Raw genomic sequence first — 17,163 nt, forward strand, 5'->3', positions numbered from 1 at the left:
TTCCCCCCCCCCCCCCCCGCCCCTCCAAGGTGTACCATACTCTAAGTTTCTTGATTGCTCTATTATTCCCCCAATCTCCATGACCATAGGTTAGTACAATAGCATGTTACAGGTGCATCAATGATTGTTAGATGTGAACCATGTTCATTTGCAATGTTCCCTGAATTTGCATCATTAAAAATGTTTGATATCATGCCACTTTGTTCAACTCTTTTAACCTTGTCTCTTTCATTTTTCTGGTTCTTTTCAAGGACTTCACTATCCCCTTGAAAATCAAAGAGCGGGAGGAAATTTTCTATCATTTTAGCACCTATTTAGAGCATGCACTACTCATGTACCAAGTGTTATGCTGTAATTTTACTATCTTTAGAAAAATTACTTTTTGAAATGTCCTAAGTAACAATTTTAGATATGGGAAAACGCTCAAGTACCCCCTCAATCTATGTCCAAAATTCCAGAGACACACTTATACTATACTAAGGTCCTATTACCCCTCTGAACTTATTTTATAAGTGATTCTCTACCCCTTTTCGGCCTACGTGGCACTAACTTGAAAAAAAGTCAACCAACGTTGGACCCACACGATAGTGTTACGTAGGACGAAAAGAGTAGAAAATTATTAATAAAATAAGTTCAGGGGGGTAATATGATCTTAGTATAGTATAAGTGTGTCTCTAATATTTCGGACATAGGTTGAGGGGGTATTTGTGCATTATCCCTTTTAGATTACTTAGAAAAGAGTCGCCAATTAAATTTTTTAAAGAAATTAAGAAAACTTAATTTAAAAAAGACTCTAACAGATTAAGTCTTTAAAAATTTAAAGAAATGGGTAAGAGGTTCTGATTTACGCTTCAAGAAGGTTTTTAAGGTATTTGAAGCACCCACTACCATGCGGTTATCGTACGACTTAGGTTAAATATTTTTGACTATCTTTTCAAGAAAATGATATAATATATGAATAATAATATTAATTTACAATAGTCAATTAACTTGAGAAATTAGTTAGATAAATAACAATTTTTTAATTGAAATATTTGAATTAAACTTGCATGTTATTAAGATAAATTAGTATTTACTTTCTGAATTATTTTATAATAATAGAACTAATTTGATTAATTAAGACATAAAAACTATTTAGATTAATTGAAGAACAAATAAAGTTTTGACTAAATATATTCACTAAAAGTATAAGAATTATAAAAATGAATTAAATTAAAATATACTAATATAAAGAATATACTTCATCGTTTGAGGATTTAATTAAGTCAAAACCAAAACAAATAAAGGCAGAGTTAATAAACACAAAGAACATCAATGAAACCCGTTTTTGTATACACAAGCTGTATATCATCATATACAGCTCACATATCGACACCATTTCCTGCATGTCGTCCCACATATTGACTGTATACAGTCCACCTTGAGCCTCCATCCTGTATCTTCATTTTCGCTTAGTATTTGTTGCAGTTTTGACCTGTATATTAGCGTATAAAGTTGTATACATTATTTATACAGCCCATTTCTTGGGATTTTATGGGATCTAAAATCATTCCTTGCCCACAAATTCTACATGCTTAAAAAAAATAAGAAAACAAAGAATATGCAGCCATATGCCTTTCCAGGAGCATCAATGAAAGAAAAATAAAATGTTGTAAATATATATATACACACATTTTGGGCTACTTATAACGCTTATCATGAGCAATATTTCTAAATCATAATAATCACAAACAACAGAACTTTAACTTGAATTGTTACTTCTTTATTTCTCATAAAATTTATTAAAGAGAAAATGTTAGAACATTAAGATTTTCTACTCAGAACTTTCTCTTATATTATAAGTTATCTCAATTAATGAAAATGCCAAGTTCACGTTCAGCCAATTGACATAAAAATCAATTAGTTCTTTTTTTTCAAATACTCATTGTAACAACTTGTTCAATCCAATAATCATAGAAGCTAAAAATTCCATCAGTGTCCCTATGCAACATGAGCAAATAGTTAACTCTTGTTTCTTGATCCTAAAAAGAATTCCTGACCTCATCTTCTACCTTGGAAACTATAGCCACTAAAAAATTCATGTTCTCGCAAATATACTTCAAATCACTTTCATTAAATCTTACACCTCTAAAATTCTTTGTCAACCATTTCACTAAAGGAAACTCACTCTAACTTAATTAGAGGTGAGTTTCCTTTGGTGAAATGGCTGATAAAGGATTTTAAAGGTGTAAGATTTAATGAAAGTGATTTGAAATATATATTCGAAAACATGGATCCTTTAGTGGCTATAGTCGCCGATGTAGAAGATGAGGTCATGATTCCTATTTTGGATCAAGACACAAGAGTTAATCATTTGTTCATGTTGCACAGGGACATTGATGAAATTTTTGGACTCTATGATGATTGAATTGAACAAGTTGTTATTCGACGAGGATTTGAGGGAAAAGAACTAATTGGTTTTTATGTCAACGGACTGAATTTGAACTTGACATTTTCAGTGATTGAGACAACAAATAATATAAGAGAAAGTTGAAAAAAAAATCTTAATGTTCTTGCATTTTCATTGCAGTTATTCTTAGCATTCAAAATCGTGCAAACATTATTCAAATCACTATTTCACTTTATGTCTTATGTCTAATCGAAAATCATTTCACTTTCTTAATACTTATTGATATTGAAAATCGCGTCAAATTCCATTGAATATCGAAGTTGTTACAAAAATAACCTACTGTACCTTTTGTGTTGACCATCAAATGATCTTTTTGTAGCTCCATTTGAAAGTATAACTTAAGATTTCATTTATTATATGACACAATAAATGATTTTTTTATAGTTAACATAAACTTTTCCTTATATATTTTCTCATAAAATTAATTAAAGAGAAGAAAAAAAAACTTAATCCCAATGTTAATCATCATTCCAAAAGGATTATGCATTTGCCATGAAAAAAAAAACAAGTGTAGAATCACATAGACATAAAAAATGAGGTAAAACAAAGAAATAGTAACATAAAATTTGTAGAATTTTTGTCTAATGAATGTTGTTTGGAAAAATTCTCATGATTTGTCTTATTGCAAAAACACTTTTTTCTCTTCAACTTCTTATAAATTTTATAGAGTTTGATTTGTCTTCATCAACTTCTACAAGGAAAGGAATTACAAATCCTTTTCCTTCTTGAACATGTCTATATTTACTTCTTTGACTTACATTGTAAGTTCTTTATGTCTTTCCTTTTTTTTTACTTGAATTGTTACTTCTCATAAAATTTATTAAAGAGAAAATGTTAGAACATTAAGATTTTCTACTCAGAACTTTCTCTTATATTATAAGTTATCTCAATTAATGAAAAAGCCAAGTTCACGTTCAGCCAATTGACATAAAAATCAATTAGTTCTTTTCTTTCAAATCCTCATCGTAACAACTTGTTCAATCCAATAATCATAGAAGCTAAAAATTCCATCAATGTCCCTATGCAACATGAGCAAATGGTTAACTCTTGTTTCTTGATCCTAAAAAGAATTCCTGACCTCATCTTCTACCTTGGAAACTATAGCCACTAAAAAATTCATGTTCTCGCGAATGTACTTCAAATCACTTTCATTAAATCTTACACCTCTAAAATTCTTTGTCAACCATTTCACCAAAGGAAACTCACTCTAACTTAATTAGAGGTGAGTTTCCTTTGGTGAAATGGCTAATAAAGGATTTTAAAGGTGTAAGATTTAATGAAAGTGATTTGAAATATATATTCGAAAACATGGATCCTTTTGTGGCTATAGTCGCCGATGTAGAAGATGAGGTCATGATTCCTATTTGGGATCAGTTCATATTGCATAGGGACATTGATGGAATTTTGGATTCTACGATGATTGGATTGAACAAGTTATTATTCGACGAGGATTTGAGGGAAAAGAACCAATTGGTTTTTGTGTCAAAGGACGGAATTTGAACTTGACATTTTCAGTGATTGAGACAACAAATAATATAAAAAAAAGTTATGAGTAGAAAATCTCAATGTTCTTACACTTACATTGCAATTATTATACTTCCAAATATATGTATAATAAAAATTTGATATCAACAATATATCTTGAGAGATAACATGCAATTATAAAATATTTCCTTTAATATATTCTTAACATTCAAATTGTGCAAATATTATTCAAATCACTATTTCACTTTGTCTTATGTCTAGTCGAAAATCATCTCACTTCCTTTATACTTATTTATATTGAAAATCACGTCAAATTCTGTTGAATTATCGAATTTGTTACAAAAATAACCTCACTTTACCTTCTGGCTCTAAAATCTCCCCCAACATCAATGTATTGGCCATCTAATGATCTTCTTTTTGTGACCCCATTTGAAAGTATAACTTAAGATTTCATTTATGATATGACACAATAAATGATTTTTTTGTAGTTAACATAAAATTTTCCTTATACATTTTTTCATAAAATTAATCAAAGAGGAAAAAAAAATTTAATCCCAATGCTAATCATCATTCCAAAAGGTGCCTTTTGCCATGAAAAAAAAAACATGTACAGAATCACATAGACATAAAAAAATTGGGGAAAAACAAAGAAATACTCCCCGTCCAGAAATGTTTGTCATGTTGTGCTTATCGAAAGTCAATTTAATTAATTTTCTTCAAAGATAAATTAGATCACATTAATTCGATATTTTAAACAAAAAATTAATATTCTAAAATTATTGAAAAGTACTATAAATTACAATTTTCATATTAATATGATAAAAAAATGCATTTTAAAATGTTAGTCAAAATTTTTATAATTTGAATCTAAAAACAGAAACCATGACAAACAATAACGGACTGAGGGAGTAGTAACATAAAATGAGTAAAATTTTACTATGTGTCTGTTGAATGTTTTTTTGGTTCCATTTAAGCTCTCAGGCGTTGTTCACATCGAACAAACGACTTTTAAAAGGGAAAAGAGAGTCGCCACCTAATTTAAGGAAAACAAAAAACTATTTAATAGTCTACGAAATCATTAGATTCTAGGCAAGGGGCTCAAGTAATTTCGAAGGGAATGTGTTAGGTATCCTTCAAAATCCAAAATTATGGGAGGCCTTGGAAATTGACAATAATTTCTTCCTCGGCCAATTTCAACCAACAACGTATACAAAATTAAATCAAATTTTCATCTTTTAAAATGGGAAGATCTCCAAAATCGACGGAAAGATTTTCTCATTGGCATATTTTAACATGTAACTAATTAATATCATAATAAAGCTAACAACAAGAATATCACATAACTCACTTCAAAAAGAATAAGTAAAAACTCATAAAAATCAAAAATTTTCAAATTAGTCCACTAATAATATAACATCAATACAAGGGACACAACAATTAATGAAACATCAATAAACAATGAGCAAATGGAAAAGCCATTAATAGAAAAATGAGGAAAACTAAAATAAAAATAAAGAAACCAATAAACACAATGACCAATACATATTAATATACAAATTTTAAATCCAAAAACATTAAAAAAAAAAGTGACACAAATGAACAAAGGAAAGGCATTCTATCCTTTCTAATAAGGATAAAAAAGAACTAATACCAATTAGTTAATAATTATTAACTACCAAGAATTAAAAGAATTGAACACAAACAAATTATAAAGTTTTAACTATGAATATGAAATTACCCATTAATATAACTAAGTGAACATCACAAATAACAAAACAAAAGAGATAAAGAGGGAAAGAATTAAATTACTTAATGTTAAACAACCCACAAATTTTAAAAAATGAAAATATAGATTAATACTAATCAACATTAAGAACAAAAATAAAGGGTCCAGTTTGAGTTCTCACCATTGTTGAGCATTGTAGAGTTGTTGTTGTAGTGTGGCTGTTGTCCACCGGAGTTTGCAGTGTGATGGGATTCGTTGGTCACTGAATGTAGCATCGCAGCAGTTGGATGGAGCTGGTTGTAGTTTGTTGTTCACCGATTCATCGAGCCTGAAGCTCATCGCGGTGGAGATCTGGTGGTCCTGCTCTTGTTCGCTGGAACTTAGCTTGCTGGAGTTAATGGTGAAGACACATGTATGCAAACAAAAAAATTGAAAAAGGGAAAGGGGAAAGGACTGTCTGTGTTGTTAAGCTCCGGTTCATCGAGCTTTAAGCTCCTCGCCGGATCTACTGCAGGAAAACGGGAAAAGAAAGGGGTTTGGGATCTGGTTTATTGATGGGTTTTGGTGGCTTTCTGATGGGTCTTGGTCGTGGCGCTCCGACCTGGATCTGGTGGTTGGAGCAAGGGTGGTTTCGGGTGGTTGTTCGGAGCTTTGGGTTGAGGGTCGAAGGCTGGTTGTTTGCTGGCCAAATCTCCGGCGTGGAGGAGAGGGGTTTTGAAGGTAGGTTTCGCCGGATTCCAGCGTAGAGGAAGAGAGAAGAAGCAATGAGGTTTGTTCTACTTGAAGTTCGCTGCGAGCTCAGAGGTTGTTGGCAGCAGCGTGGTGGTGGACTGGATGTTTCAGGCGGCTATTTTGTGGGCTGGAGACGAAAGGAAAATGGAGAAAACGGGTTGTTCAATTTACTGGTTGTTTCAGTGAGGGAGAGATCAGCGATTCTCGGTGGTTGTTTGACTGTGGAGGAGAAGGAAAATGGAAGGTTGAGTAGCGGCTGCCTTTGTGCCAAAAAAAAAAACAGAGAGGAGAACTTTTTAGGGTTTTTCTATTTGGAAATAGTTCCTCTCAATGTAAAAAAAAATAATCATTTACCACTATCTTATTTCTTAACCTAATAAAACTTAAATAGAATTTATGTAATGGGCTCAAATTTTATGGGCTTAAGACTTGTGGTCCAAAATTATTGATCAACTGCTTATGCAAATTTTATTCGTATTTGAAATAAATTTTGTAAAATGTGTTAAATATTAACATAAATATTAACAAATGTAACAAATAAAATAAACATTAAAAAATATAAAATATGTAACTAATGACATGTAAAAATACAATTTTAAAATTAACAAATAAAAAATCTTAATTTTTTGATAAATAAAGATAGTTATTGATAAACTTATTTAAAATTATAAAAAATCGTTTTAAACTATTAAATAAATAAAAACTAAAAATTGCAAAATTTGAAAATGTTATACCAAAATTAGGTGTCAACAACGGCGCATTTTTAGTTGGACAAATAGAGTGGAGATATTGATTATGTGCGTCATATTTTTTGCTCTATAACAGATTGTCTTAGTTGCTTCGAAAATTCTCTTTTCTTGTCCAAAAAAAAGATGTTATAGCAGCTATAGTGTGTCTATTGGTATAACACTAAAGTACAAAACAACAAACTTAAATAGAATACTTGGTATGCACCACTGGATATGCTTCTGCTATGTAAGAAGAATTTATTATGAAACATAAGCATGTTAGTTTTAAAGTAGACGAGAACTTGATTTTGCTGATTATGATTTAGCTTTTTGTATCTGATGATATTTTGTCTCAACATATTTCATATGGTTTATATGATAATCTTAATTCCGTGCAAAAAAAGAATCTGAATGGGGCACTTTGATAACATCTAGATTCACTTAAGTTGAATATTCAGGAGTCCGTCACAATCTAAATTTCTTGTATTTTCTATATGAACTTGAAAAAAAAAATTTATGAAATTTACAGTGATACATGTTTTGGAAAAGCAATTATGACTTGTTATTAGTGTAACAATGTTGACGTGCATCGGTACGTTCTCTCTCCATTTCTCTCTCTCTTTTTATCATGAAAAGGTGAACAAATAGTTAGGAAAACTGAAAGTCATGGCTCTCTGATCCATACTTGCTCCATCGCTTACGTTCTTTGTAAACCACTAACATTGTCTCAATACCAAACCCTTTTTTTTGGTTGACTTGACATTTCTAATAGAGAAGTTGATCTTTTTACCTCTTGAAGGAAATTACTAGTTAGATTATCAACTTTGCTTTCCTCTTTTGGAATCTGTTTTTCATGTTGTGGGATTAAATTCTCATAAATGCTGCATGTATCTTTTATGCATGTATAGTCTTCTTCCTGTGTTAAAAAAAATCTGTTGTGCCCTTCCTTTTAGATATTGCATGCTGGACTATTATGTTGATGCACTAGTGGATTGGAGTTGTGAAGAATGTGATATTGGTGAAGGGATAATGTCTCTTCATCATATGGACTAGAAAATGTGCATTTTGAGGGACCAAGTTTCATGCCTCTAAAAGGATTTGCCAGAGTTCTGTGCAACCAATGAAACATAGTAAGTTTCGCGGTAGACATCGTATTAACTGGGAAAAGGAGGTACAGACCGGGAAAATAAGATATCTACCTGTTAAAGAAGCACTTCGTATGTCATCAAATATCAAGAAATATGGATCTTCGGTGATAAATATTGTCTCCTCAAGAGTTGTGTCAAACCCATGACAACTGTGACTCGAGGGATTTTTAGCAAGCCTAGAGCTCAAATTTGAAACTCTTTTCTTGAGAAGAGCACGGTTCGGCGGACTTTGGGATTAACAGGATATACAAAACTTCACAATCTTCAAATTGCCAAAAACACTAAACAGAGCAAAAAAAGGGTACAATTATCTTAAGGTTAAGTGATCACCACCATCTTTTGTATCGATTACTTGATTTGATTTTTCCTCTTCTTATACCTTTATTGTTCAGAAATTTCATTTTCTACATATACTGCAAATAGTTTTTTTTAGATGTTGAGATATCTATCGTTGATATTATCTTTCAATATGATTTTCGTAGCAAAATTTATTTACTTCTTTACTTCTATCCAATTGGTGTTGCCTATTTTTTTTTAAGGTCTGGGTGATTCTACCAATATGGAGCATAGAAGTCTCAGTTATGTGAATGAGAGTCGAATGATGAATTAATCTATGACACACCCCGTGATCCTATTCTAATTCCTTCATGGAAGTAAGTACCTTCATTGTGTACAATTATTACAAATTTAAATTCAACTCATGTCTGTTTTTGGATGGTCCATCTTTGCTAGTTTTCAGCTGATTGATTAACCTCTTCTTTGTTGATAAGTACGGAAACATATATAATACATTTTTTCAATAACATAATGTTGGTCCCCTCAAGAGATGGCCTTGTGGTTAAGGCATAAGAGTAACAACTTGGACATTCTAGGTTAGAATCCCAGCTACAACAACGGTGCACCCATCTGATCTAGCCTTACAGGGCAGTATTACCTAATCGATATGTGCTTATGGGATGTACAAGTTGCCCAAATTAGTTGGGGTACATGCAAGCTGGTATGGACACCATTAGTATAACTAAAATAATGAGTAGGACATTGAACAATATATGACATAATGACAATCTCAATGTGTATTGCTTAGTCAGATGATAGTTGATCTAATTTCTCTTCCTCTTTACATTTCAGAGGAAGTTTTGACATCTTCGATACTTTGGAATTTGTACCTGGGATATAGTTGTATCCAAACCTATCCTCCTTCCAGAGTTAGATATAAGGTGTATGAGTTCTTAGGTCTTTTGCCTAACACTCTTAAATTTGAACTTGTTCCCCATGGGCATATTTAGAAAAGTCTATTCAACAATCATATTCCGAGTAAAGAAGATATAGGACTGTATGTTTTTGCAAGTGAGAAAGAAAGGTTAGTTTTCTTTATATATCTATCCATAATGGGGTAAGGGTTGCAAAGTGGAAGTGCCCCTTTGCCCACGAATGTTTTTACTAGAAATTGATTTTCCTTTCCCATTACATGCAAGTCTGAGAGATATATTGCTTTGGTAGAGTTCACGTAGCAAAGATTTGGTTATGAGAGCACTTATAAATGATGTAAAAGTTGCTTATACATGCATCCACAACTTTGTGCAGCGATTCTCAAAATACGTCGATAATCTCTATATTCTTTTCTCATTTTCAATGAACTTTTTAGGTAATACATTTACCTATATATCCAAAAGATTATGTCATTTTAAAGTGGGGATACTTGTTTGGTTTTATTATTATTATTTTATTTATTTAATTCCTTTTCTATTTTTTTTCTTTTTCCATTAATATTAGCAATAAAATAATCCTTTATTAAATATGTAAATCATGTTACTCACTCTTATAAATCTTAAATTATTTATAAAATCTACTAAAATGGTTAATATAGAAATAATGGCTAAAATTCTTAAAATGGCTAAGTGGGTCATTACAATTTTTATTGTCTATGTGATTCTGCACTTATTTTTTTTTCATGGCAAAAGGCATAATCTTTTAGGAATGATGATTAGCATTGGGATTAAGTTTTTTTCTCTTTAATTTTATGAGAAATATATAAGGAAAAGTTGTAAATATGGAGTATTTAATTTAACTAAAGATGTGTTTCATTTAAATCTACTTTATTGCAGAATGTTTTGGATTTCTGATTCTAGTTTGAGTTTTAATTATAGAATATCTAGAAAAAATTTGTTATAAAAAGTGATAATTGTCATTTCATCGATTTGATTTTTTGCAATATATCCTTATTGTTCGAAGGATAGAAAAGGTTTGATACTTATTAAGATGCATAAATAGATGTATAAAATAATTTGGATTAATACTCTATTAAATATCTTGATAGACAAAGTTCAATTTAGATTATAAAAAAAAGTGTTCAACTCTTAAAATAAAGGATAATGAAACTCCAAATCATTAGCTCCGCTCTTTCCTATCCTCTCTCTCAAGTGTTCAATGGAGACGTGATAGCAACCATGGACGAAATATCAAAAGCCTGGGTATGAATTTCATTGCAAGAGTTATGTGGAAGGAGGTCTTTATTATCAAGTGCAACAGCCGCAAGAACACCTATTGCTATTGATAAAGCAACACAAGATTCTCTCTGTTTGTGTTATTGCAAAAACACTTTTTTTCCCTTCAACTTATTGTACCTTTTATAGAGTTTGACTTGCCTTCATCAACCTCTACGAGAAAAGGAATTATAAATCATTTTCCTTCTTGAACTTGTCTATATTTATTTCTTTCCTTATTTAATTTGAATTGTAAGTTCTTTCCTTTTTTTACTTGAATTGATACTTTTTTATTTCTCATAAAGTTAATAAAAGAGAAAATGTAAGAACATTAAGATTTTCCACTCAGAACTTTCTCTTATATTATCTGTTGTCTCAATCACTCAACATGTCAAGTTCACATTCAGCCGATTGACATAAAAACCAATTAGTTCTTTTCTCTCAAATCCTCGTCGTAACAACTTGTTCAATCCAATCACCATAGAATCCAAAAACTCCATCAATGTCCCTATGCAACATGAGCAAATGGTTAACTCTTGTGTCCTGATCCCAAATAGGAATCCCGACTTAATCTTCTACCTCGGCCACTATTGCCACTAAAGGATCCATGTTCTCGAAGATGTACTCCCAATCACTTTCATTAAATCTTACGCCTCTTAAATCTTTTGTCAGCCATTTCACCAAAGGAAACTCGATCTCGTATCATCTCTGNAAGTTCAATTGTACGATCAACGGTAGAATAAACATGTAACTGCTTCAATGTTTGTGTAGCCTCTAATTGTATAAGTGTTCGTCTACAAACCCTAGTTCTCGGATACCACTTATGAACATGATAGGTACATAGAAGTGAAAGGTAACGAATCTCATAAAACATTGGGCAATTCATTAAGTGAAAAGTTAACAAAAAGATTGATAGCGCCATAAAAAAAAGCTATGGGAAGCTACATTGGAAGTCATACAAAATAAAACATGACATGAGTATGGTATCTATGGGACTTCTAATTCACACATGAGAGAAGGCCCTTACTATACCCAAAAACATAAAAAACTATCACTTCATAAGCAAAAGTGTCTCAACGATAAATAAGCCTCACCACAAGCCAATGGAATGAGTGGAGTGCCTTGTGAGAATTAGTGCCACTCTGAGAGTCCATACGTGTATCACAAAAAGATGCAGTACCTTGACAAAAGAGAAGTGATTACATGTAAAATAGTACTCACATGATGAGCTGAACCCAAATATAAGAGAACGTAAGTTGTACTAGCACCAACTTATTGCTATACTAGAGTACAAACAGCAAACAAATTTCTTGTCATGTATATTTACAATGGCAGCAAGAAAATCTGTGTTGTACCATTAACTTTTACTATTCTTTACCTCCTTAAAGTGCTTCTTTAGGAGAACTGGAGGTGTTTCCGTCATAATACTTGGAATGCGGTGGATATGAGTTGCTGCAGAAGGAGGGATTTATTACATATATAAGCATCTAAGCTAAATAAAGGATGAAAACATGATTTTTCTGATTATGATCTACCTTTGTGTAATTGTTGACATTTTGTTTCCTCATTCTTCATTTTGTTCATATGGTAATGTTGATTTTGAATTTCTTGTCTTTTCTTATGAACTTGCAGGAAAAAATTTGTAAAATTTGTGGTGATATAGGTTCTCAAGAAGCAATTGTTACCTGCTATAAGTGTAAAAATGTTGACGTGCACCAGTAAGTTCTCTCTCGATTTTTAGCATGAAAAGACAGTCAGGTGAGCTGATTGTAAACCTCAAACATTGTCCCAATCCCAGATCCATTCTTTTTTTATTGACTTGTCATTTCTAAGGGAGAAGTTGTTTTTCACACAAGGGGGTGCTCCTCTTGAAGCAAATTGCGAGTTCGATTATAAGCTTTTGCTCCCCTTTTTTAAGCTTATATAGGGATGAAAAGTGGAAAAGAACTAAAAGCCTCAATGGAAGTTATATTACCTAGTAGGGAGTGTAAGGAGCTCTTCGAGTTGTTTAATCTTTCTGGCGTTCGGATCCTAATAGTATTGGGTTCCACCTAAAGGATACATCGATTCTTTCATTAGAATGTTGTGGCATTTAATTCTATTAAGTTAAATAGGTTCTCTTCTTATTTTTAAAAAATTATGCTTTTCTCTTCCTTTCAGATTTTGTGTGTCGGGCTACTATGTTGATGCACCAGTGGATTGGTGTTGTGAAAAATGTGATAATGACAAATGGATAATATCTGTATCACATGGACTAGAAAATGTGCAATCCGAGGGATCATCAGCAAAGATTTGCCCGAGTACTGTGCATTCAAATGAGTTTCCTCGTGGGAATAGGAATCGCATTAACTGGGAAAATGAGGTAAAGGCAGGGAAAGCCAGATATCTGCCTGTTGAAGACGCACTTGGTTTGCAATCAGGCATGGAGAAATATGAATCACCACTGGTAACTACTTTGCCCTCAAGAGTGGTGTCAACCGAATCCATGGCGATCGTGACTCAAGATCATTTTAGCAATCCTAGAGTTCAAATTTCAAATTCTTTTCCTAAGAAGAGCGCAATGCAAGTAGTTGGAGGTTGAGTGTTCACCAACATATTTTGAATTCATTAATTGGTTTAATTTGTCCTCTTTTTATACCTCTAGGCTTTAGAAATTTCATTTCCTATCATTTACTTTTGTACTTTCATCCAATTGATGTAGCTTATTTTTTAGGTGCGGCTGGTTCTACTATTATGGAGCAAAGGAGTCCAAATTCATCTACAATACACCCTTATGATCCTGCTTTAGTTCCTTCCTGGAAGTAAGTACCCTACATGAATGCCATTAATTTCTAACATAGTTTAACACAGGGTAACTGAGCTCCAAAAAGTTCAAATTCAGCAAGTTAGTCATGTGCATATTTCTCCCTGGTTACCTTGTGACCTTTTTTATGGCAGAAAGTTAGTCTTTCGCATATGAGTTTAAGAAATTCCCGAGTGGAATGGAATGGTAACTATTTGGGGTGCAAGTAAGCTCTAGGAACGCCATTAATATAATAACTAAAAAAATGAATAGTACATTGTATAATATATGCCTAACTATGGGAAAGAGTTCTACATACTATATATTTTTGTGTCCTTGAAACTCGAATACGCCTTTCGTTATGCATATAAAAACAGAGAAGTTTCCCTTTGATCATTCTACGTACTATATATATATATAGAGAGAGAGAGAGAGAGATCTTTTTTTACTTGAAGAATTGGAACAACTCAACCAGAATACAGGTTCACTTCCCTATAATAATTAGTCTTTCTCTTCTTTGCATTTTAGGGGAAATTTTGACATCTTAGGTGAGCTGGAACTTGCACCTGGTTATATCCAGGCTCATTCTCCTTGCAGGGTTAGACGTAAGGTTTATGAGTTCTCAGGGCGATTGCCTGATACTCTTAAACTTGAATTAGTTCCCCGTGGGGATATCTGGGCAAGTCTGTTCAGCGGTTATATTCCGGATAAAGAAGACATAGGACTCTATTTCTTCGCAAGTGAGAGAGAAAGGTCAGCTTCTATATACCCTATATATCTACCCCGTAAAAGGGATCAGGGGTGCAAAGTAGAAGCGCGCCCTTGCCCAAGATTATTTTTACTAGAAATTGACTTGAATTTCCCATTATCTGTAGGTCTGACAGATATATCGCCCTGGTGGAGTTCATGCATCGCAAGGATTTGGTGTTGAGAACTCTTATCAATGATGTTGAGTTGATTATACTGACATCCACAGCCCTATGCAGTGATTCTCAAAGTACATTTACAATCTCTACGTTATTTTCTTATTTCCTTTCATGAATTTTTAGGTAATATATATACTCAAATATGCTATTAATTTTCCTGTCTATCCAGAAGATTATTCCTTTTTAAGTTAGCAATACTTGTTTGGTTTCGTTTGAATATAAATGCTTTAGTGCGGTAAGTCATCAGGCCAAGCTGTAGAGATTGTACAATCGGGGGCTGAAAAATATGTAACTTGGATTGTTTTATCTGTAGTTTGTGTGCCTTGAATGTAAGTTCAAATTTCTGGAGCTGCACCTCACCTTGTGGATGTTCTTGTAGGTTGGAACAGTGAGCACTTCCTGTGGGGATTATTTTACCGCATGGGACAAGACAGAGATGGATGTGCTGAAGGAGGCAGCAACAAAGTGGTGGACATGGAGATAGACATGATAGCTGGAGAAGATGTAGGAACGCTGGACATTGTCCTCCACTCATGGTTGTAGATCTGTTCACAACGAGTTTTCTTCATTCAGTTCTATCTTCTTCAGTCCGGCTACTTAATTCTGTCTAATCTTGATGCTTGCATCGTCTATCTGACTCGTATCTTTTGGTTCTATCATCCGACTCTAGTGTTAGACTCCTCATACTAGCTATTTGTCACAAATGCAAATCAACAATTAGATTTATGGTCAATATGTGAGTAATGAGTTCTTTAATCGTTGATCGCTTGGCATCCTATTACATCTATGGTCAGTATGTGAATTTAAAATGGAACAAGTTGCTTAAAACAAATCGGTGCTGCACAGCCTTCATTATCGGAAATGGTTGAAGACATTTTATAGGAAAGATAATTTTCCTTGTGATATGCTCTGCATTCTGAAATGTTTGAAGACACTTTATCGATGATCTGCCACTCATTCATGCCCGAAAAATGGAAGAATTAAAACCCTTTTTATATATTTCAGATCACAGAAAGATGTTTCTCAAAATTTAAATGAATAATCATGAATTTGCTATAAAGTTTGCATTTTGAAATTGGACTGGCATTTAACACAATGATTTATAAGAAATGTTGATCATTTATACAACTTTTTTTTTATTAAACTAATAAGGGGTTGCACGTGAGGATATCTTCGTCACACGTTGCTTACATACCCGAAATTAAATCCTATAGAGGGATGAGTACCCTTCCATAAGTTTCGTTCTCTACTTCATTCAGATCTGGCAATTGCCTCACGAATTTATGATTGCCCAACTTGAATGTTATCTTCCGGATTGGTTTGTGTAGAAGGGACTTTGAATCACTTTTCTTCTTCCTTGTCTTTGCTGTGTTGACTACTATGGACGAATTCTGCAGAAAAGGATGGTTCAAGAGCACATCGGCAGTCCAACGCGAGCTAGGATTCTTCGCGAGACATCTCTTCACAAAATCTTTGGCTTTCTTTGACAACTTTGAATTCTGAAACTTTGGTTTCTCAAACGCGATTTGGTGCAACACATGATCATCGTCTCCGTCCCACAGCGGTGTCCCTGTAATCAGCTCATAGACAATGCAACCAAGAGCCCAAATATCAATGTGTGGGCCATAGTCATAGTTACGCACCAATTCAGGTGCCATATACCTTTTTGTTCCCCTGATCATCAGTTGTCGTTTTTCTTTGACAGTCTGTTCAAAAGTCATGGAAAGCCCGAAATCAGCAATCTTGGCAGTTTCTTCTGTGCCCACCAGGAGAATATTGTCAGGCTTGATGTCGCAGTGAATAATTCCGTTGGTGTGAATGCAACTGAGGCCTAAAAGAACATTCTTTGTGTGTTTTTTAACTTCAAACTCGGGCAGTGAATTGCAATTGCGAAGACGATTGGCAAATGCATACTCCAGCAATAAGTTGTAAATGATGACTTCATCTTCGAATGAGAGATTAGCTCCGAAACAGCGAATAATGGAAGGAGAGTGTTTGAACATGTGGAGAAATTCCTCTTCTTTCTTTCAACGTTTGAGAAGCATTGTAGTTGCAAGACTTGACGGCAATAAGAGAGGGAAGAGTAACGCCATGAAATAGTGCATTGGAGGTAGAAGCTAACGAGACGACCCCGAAATTACCTTGACCAAGAGTTGTGCCTCTCTCCCACAATAATTCCGCCATTGAAAATTAATTATGAATTGGATGTGGCAGATATTATGACCTACTATTACTAACGAGAGTATTTATAGTTATCTAATCCTATTTTAATTTCGATTAAATCTTTCTTACCAAAATGGATCCTCAAAGTTTCTTAAAAGAAGAAAGTTTCTAATTGTTTCAAAATTAACTATAGCTTTATTTCCTTCTACACTATTCTTCTCGTCTGTTTTCCTATTCTTTTCCTTTTATTTTACTAAATAAATTTCTTAAAAAAGATATTTGTGAAATAAATTATTAATCAAATTAAAGAGCATAATTTAAAGGCGGGAAAATCAATATATTTTAATTTCTTTTCCATACTGAGAAGTACTATATGAATAACAGCAACAATAAAATGGTGGAATATATGCAATTAAGTGAAGTAATTGTATAATAAATGGAAAGAGTTAAAAATATTCCTCAACTTTCATTTATTAGTTAATCATACAAATACCGTTAATATAGAGTTATTCATATCCCCACCGTTAATAAACTTATATTT

The 17,163-nt window shown here is 33.0% G+C and overlaps 1 protein-coding gene, 1 long non-coding RNA gene and 2 pseudogenes across 2 annotated transcripts; 2 read left to right on the forward strand and 2 right to left on the reverse strand.

Annotated features, from left to right (window-relative positions):
- LOC107022395 overlaps positions 1-9,904 on the forward strand; it is a 20,544-nt pseudogene extending 10,640 nt beyond the window's left edge.
- Positions 1,208-6,738, reverse strand: LOC107021129. The gene is made up of 2 exons (XR_001456993.2): positions 5,842-6,738; positions 1,208-1,474 (listed from the first exon to the last, which is right to left on the reverse strand). It is a non-coding gene; the product is annotated as an uncharacterized LOC107021129 (long non-coding RNA).
- An 811-nt stretch (positions 9,905-10,715) lies between the features above and the next one.
- On the forward strand, positions 10,716-15,071 carry LOC107022396. Its single transcript, XM_027917956.1, has 7 exons — positions 10,716-10,739; positions 12,384-12,469; positions 12,912-13,327; positions 13,396-13,552; positions 14,062-14,286; positions 14,409-14,530; positions 14,839-15,071. The coding sequence occupies exons 1-7, from the start codon at positions 10,716-10,718 to the stop codon at positions 15,000-15,002; spliced, it is 1,194 nt and encodes a 397-aa protein (XP_027773757.1). The 3' UTR covers positions 15,003-15,071.
- Positions 15,072-15,601: 530 nt separating this feature from the next.
- Positions 15,602-16,643, reverse strand: LOC107022398 (annotated as a pseudogene).
- Positions 16,644-17,163: the final 520 nt, after the last annotated feature.

Source organism: Solanum pennellii, chromosome 6, assembly GCF_001406875.1.
Source record: "Solanum pennellii chromosome 6, SPENNV200".
Taxonomy (NCBI): domain Eukaryota; kingdom Viridiplantae; phylum Streptophyta; class Magnoliopsida; order Solanales; family Solanaceae; genus Solanum; species Solanum pennellii.

Excerpts from the sequence above, each read along its gene's own strand:
- LOC107022396 (XM_027917956.1), top strand. The coding sequence starts at position 10,716 with ATGGACGAAATATCAAAAGCCTGG. Across the intron at positions 10,740-12,383 it reads ACGAAATATCAAAAGCCTGG|GAAAAAATTTGTAAAATTTG; the intron begins GTATGAATTTCA and ends ATGAACTTGCAG. Across the intron at positions 14,531-14,838 it reads CCTATGCAGTGATTCTCAAA|GTTGGAACAGTGAGCACTTC; the intron begins GTACATTTACAA and ends ATGTTCTTGTAG.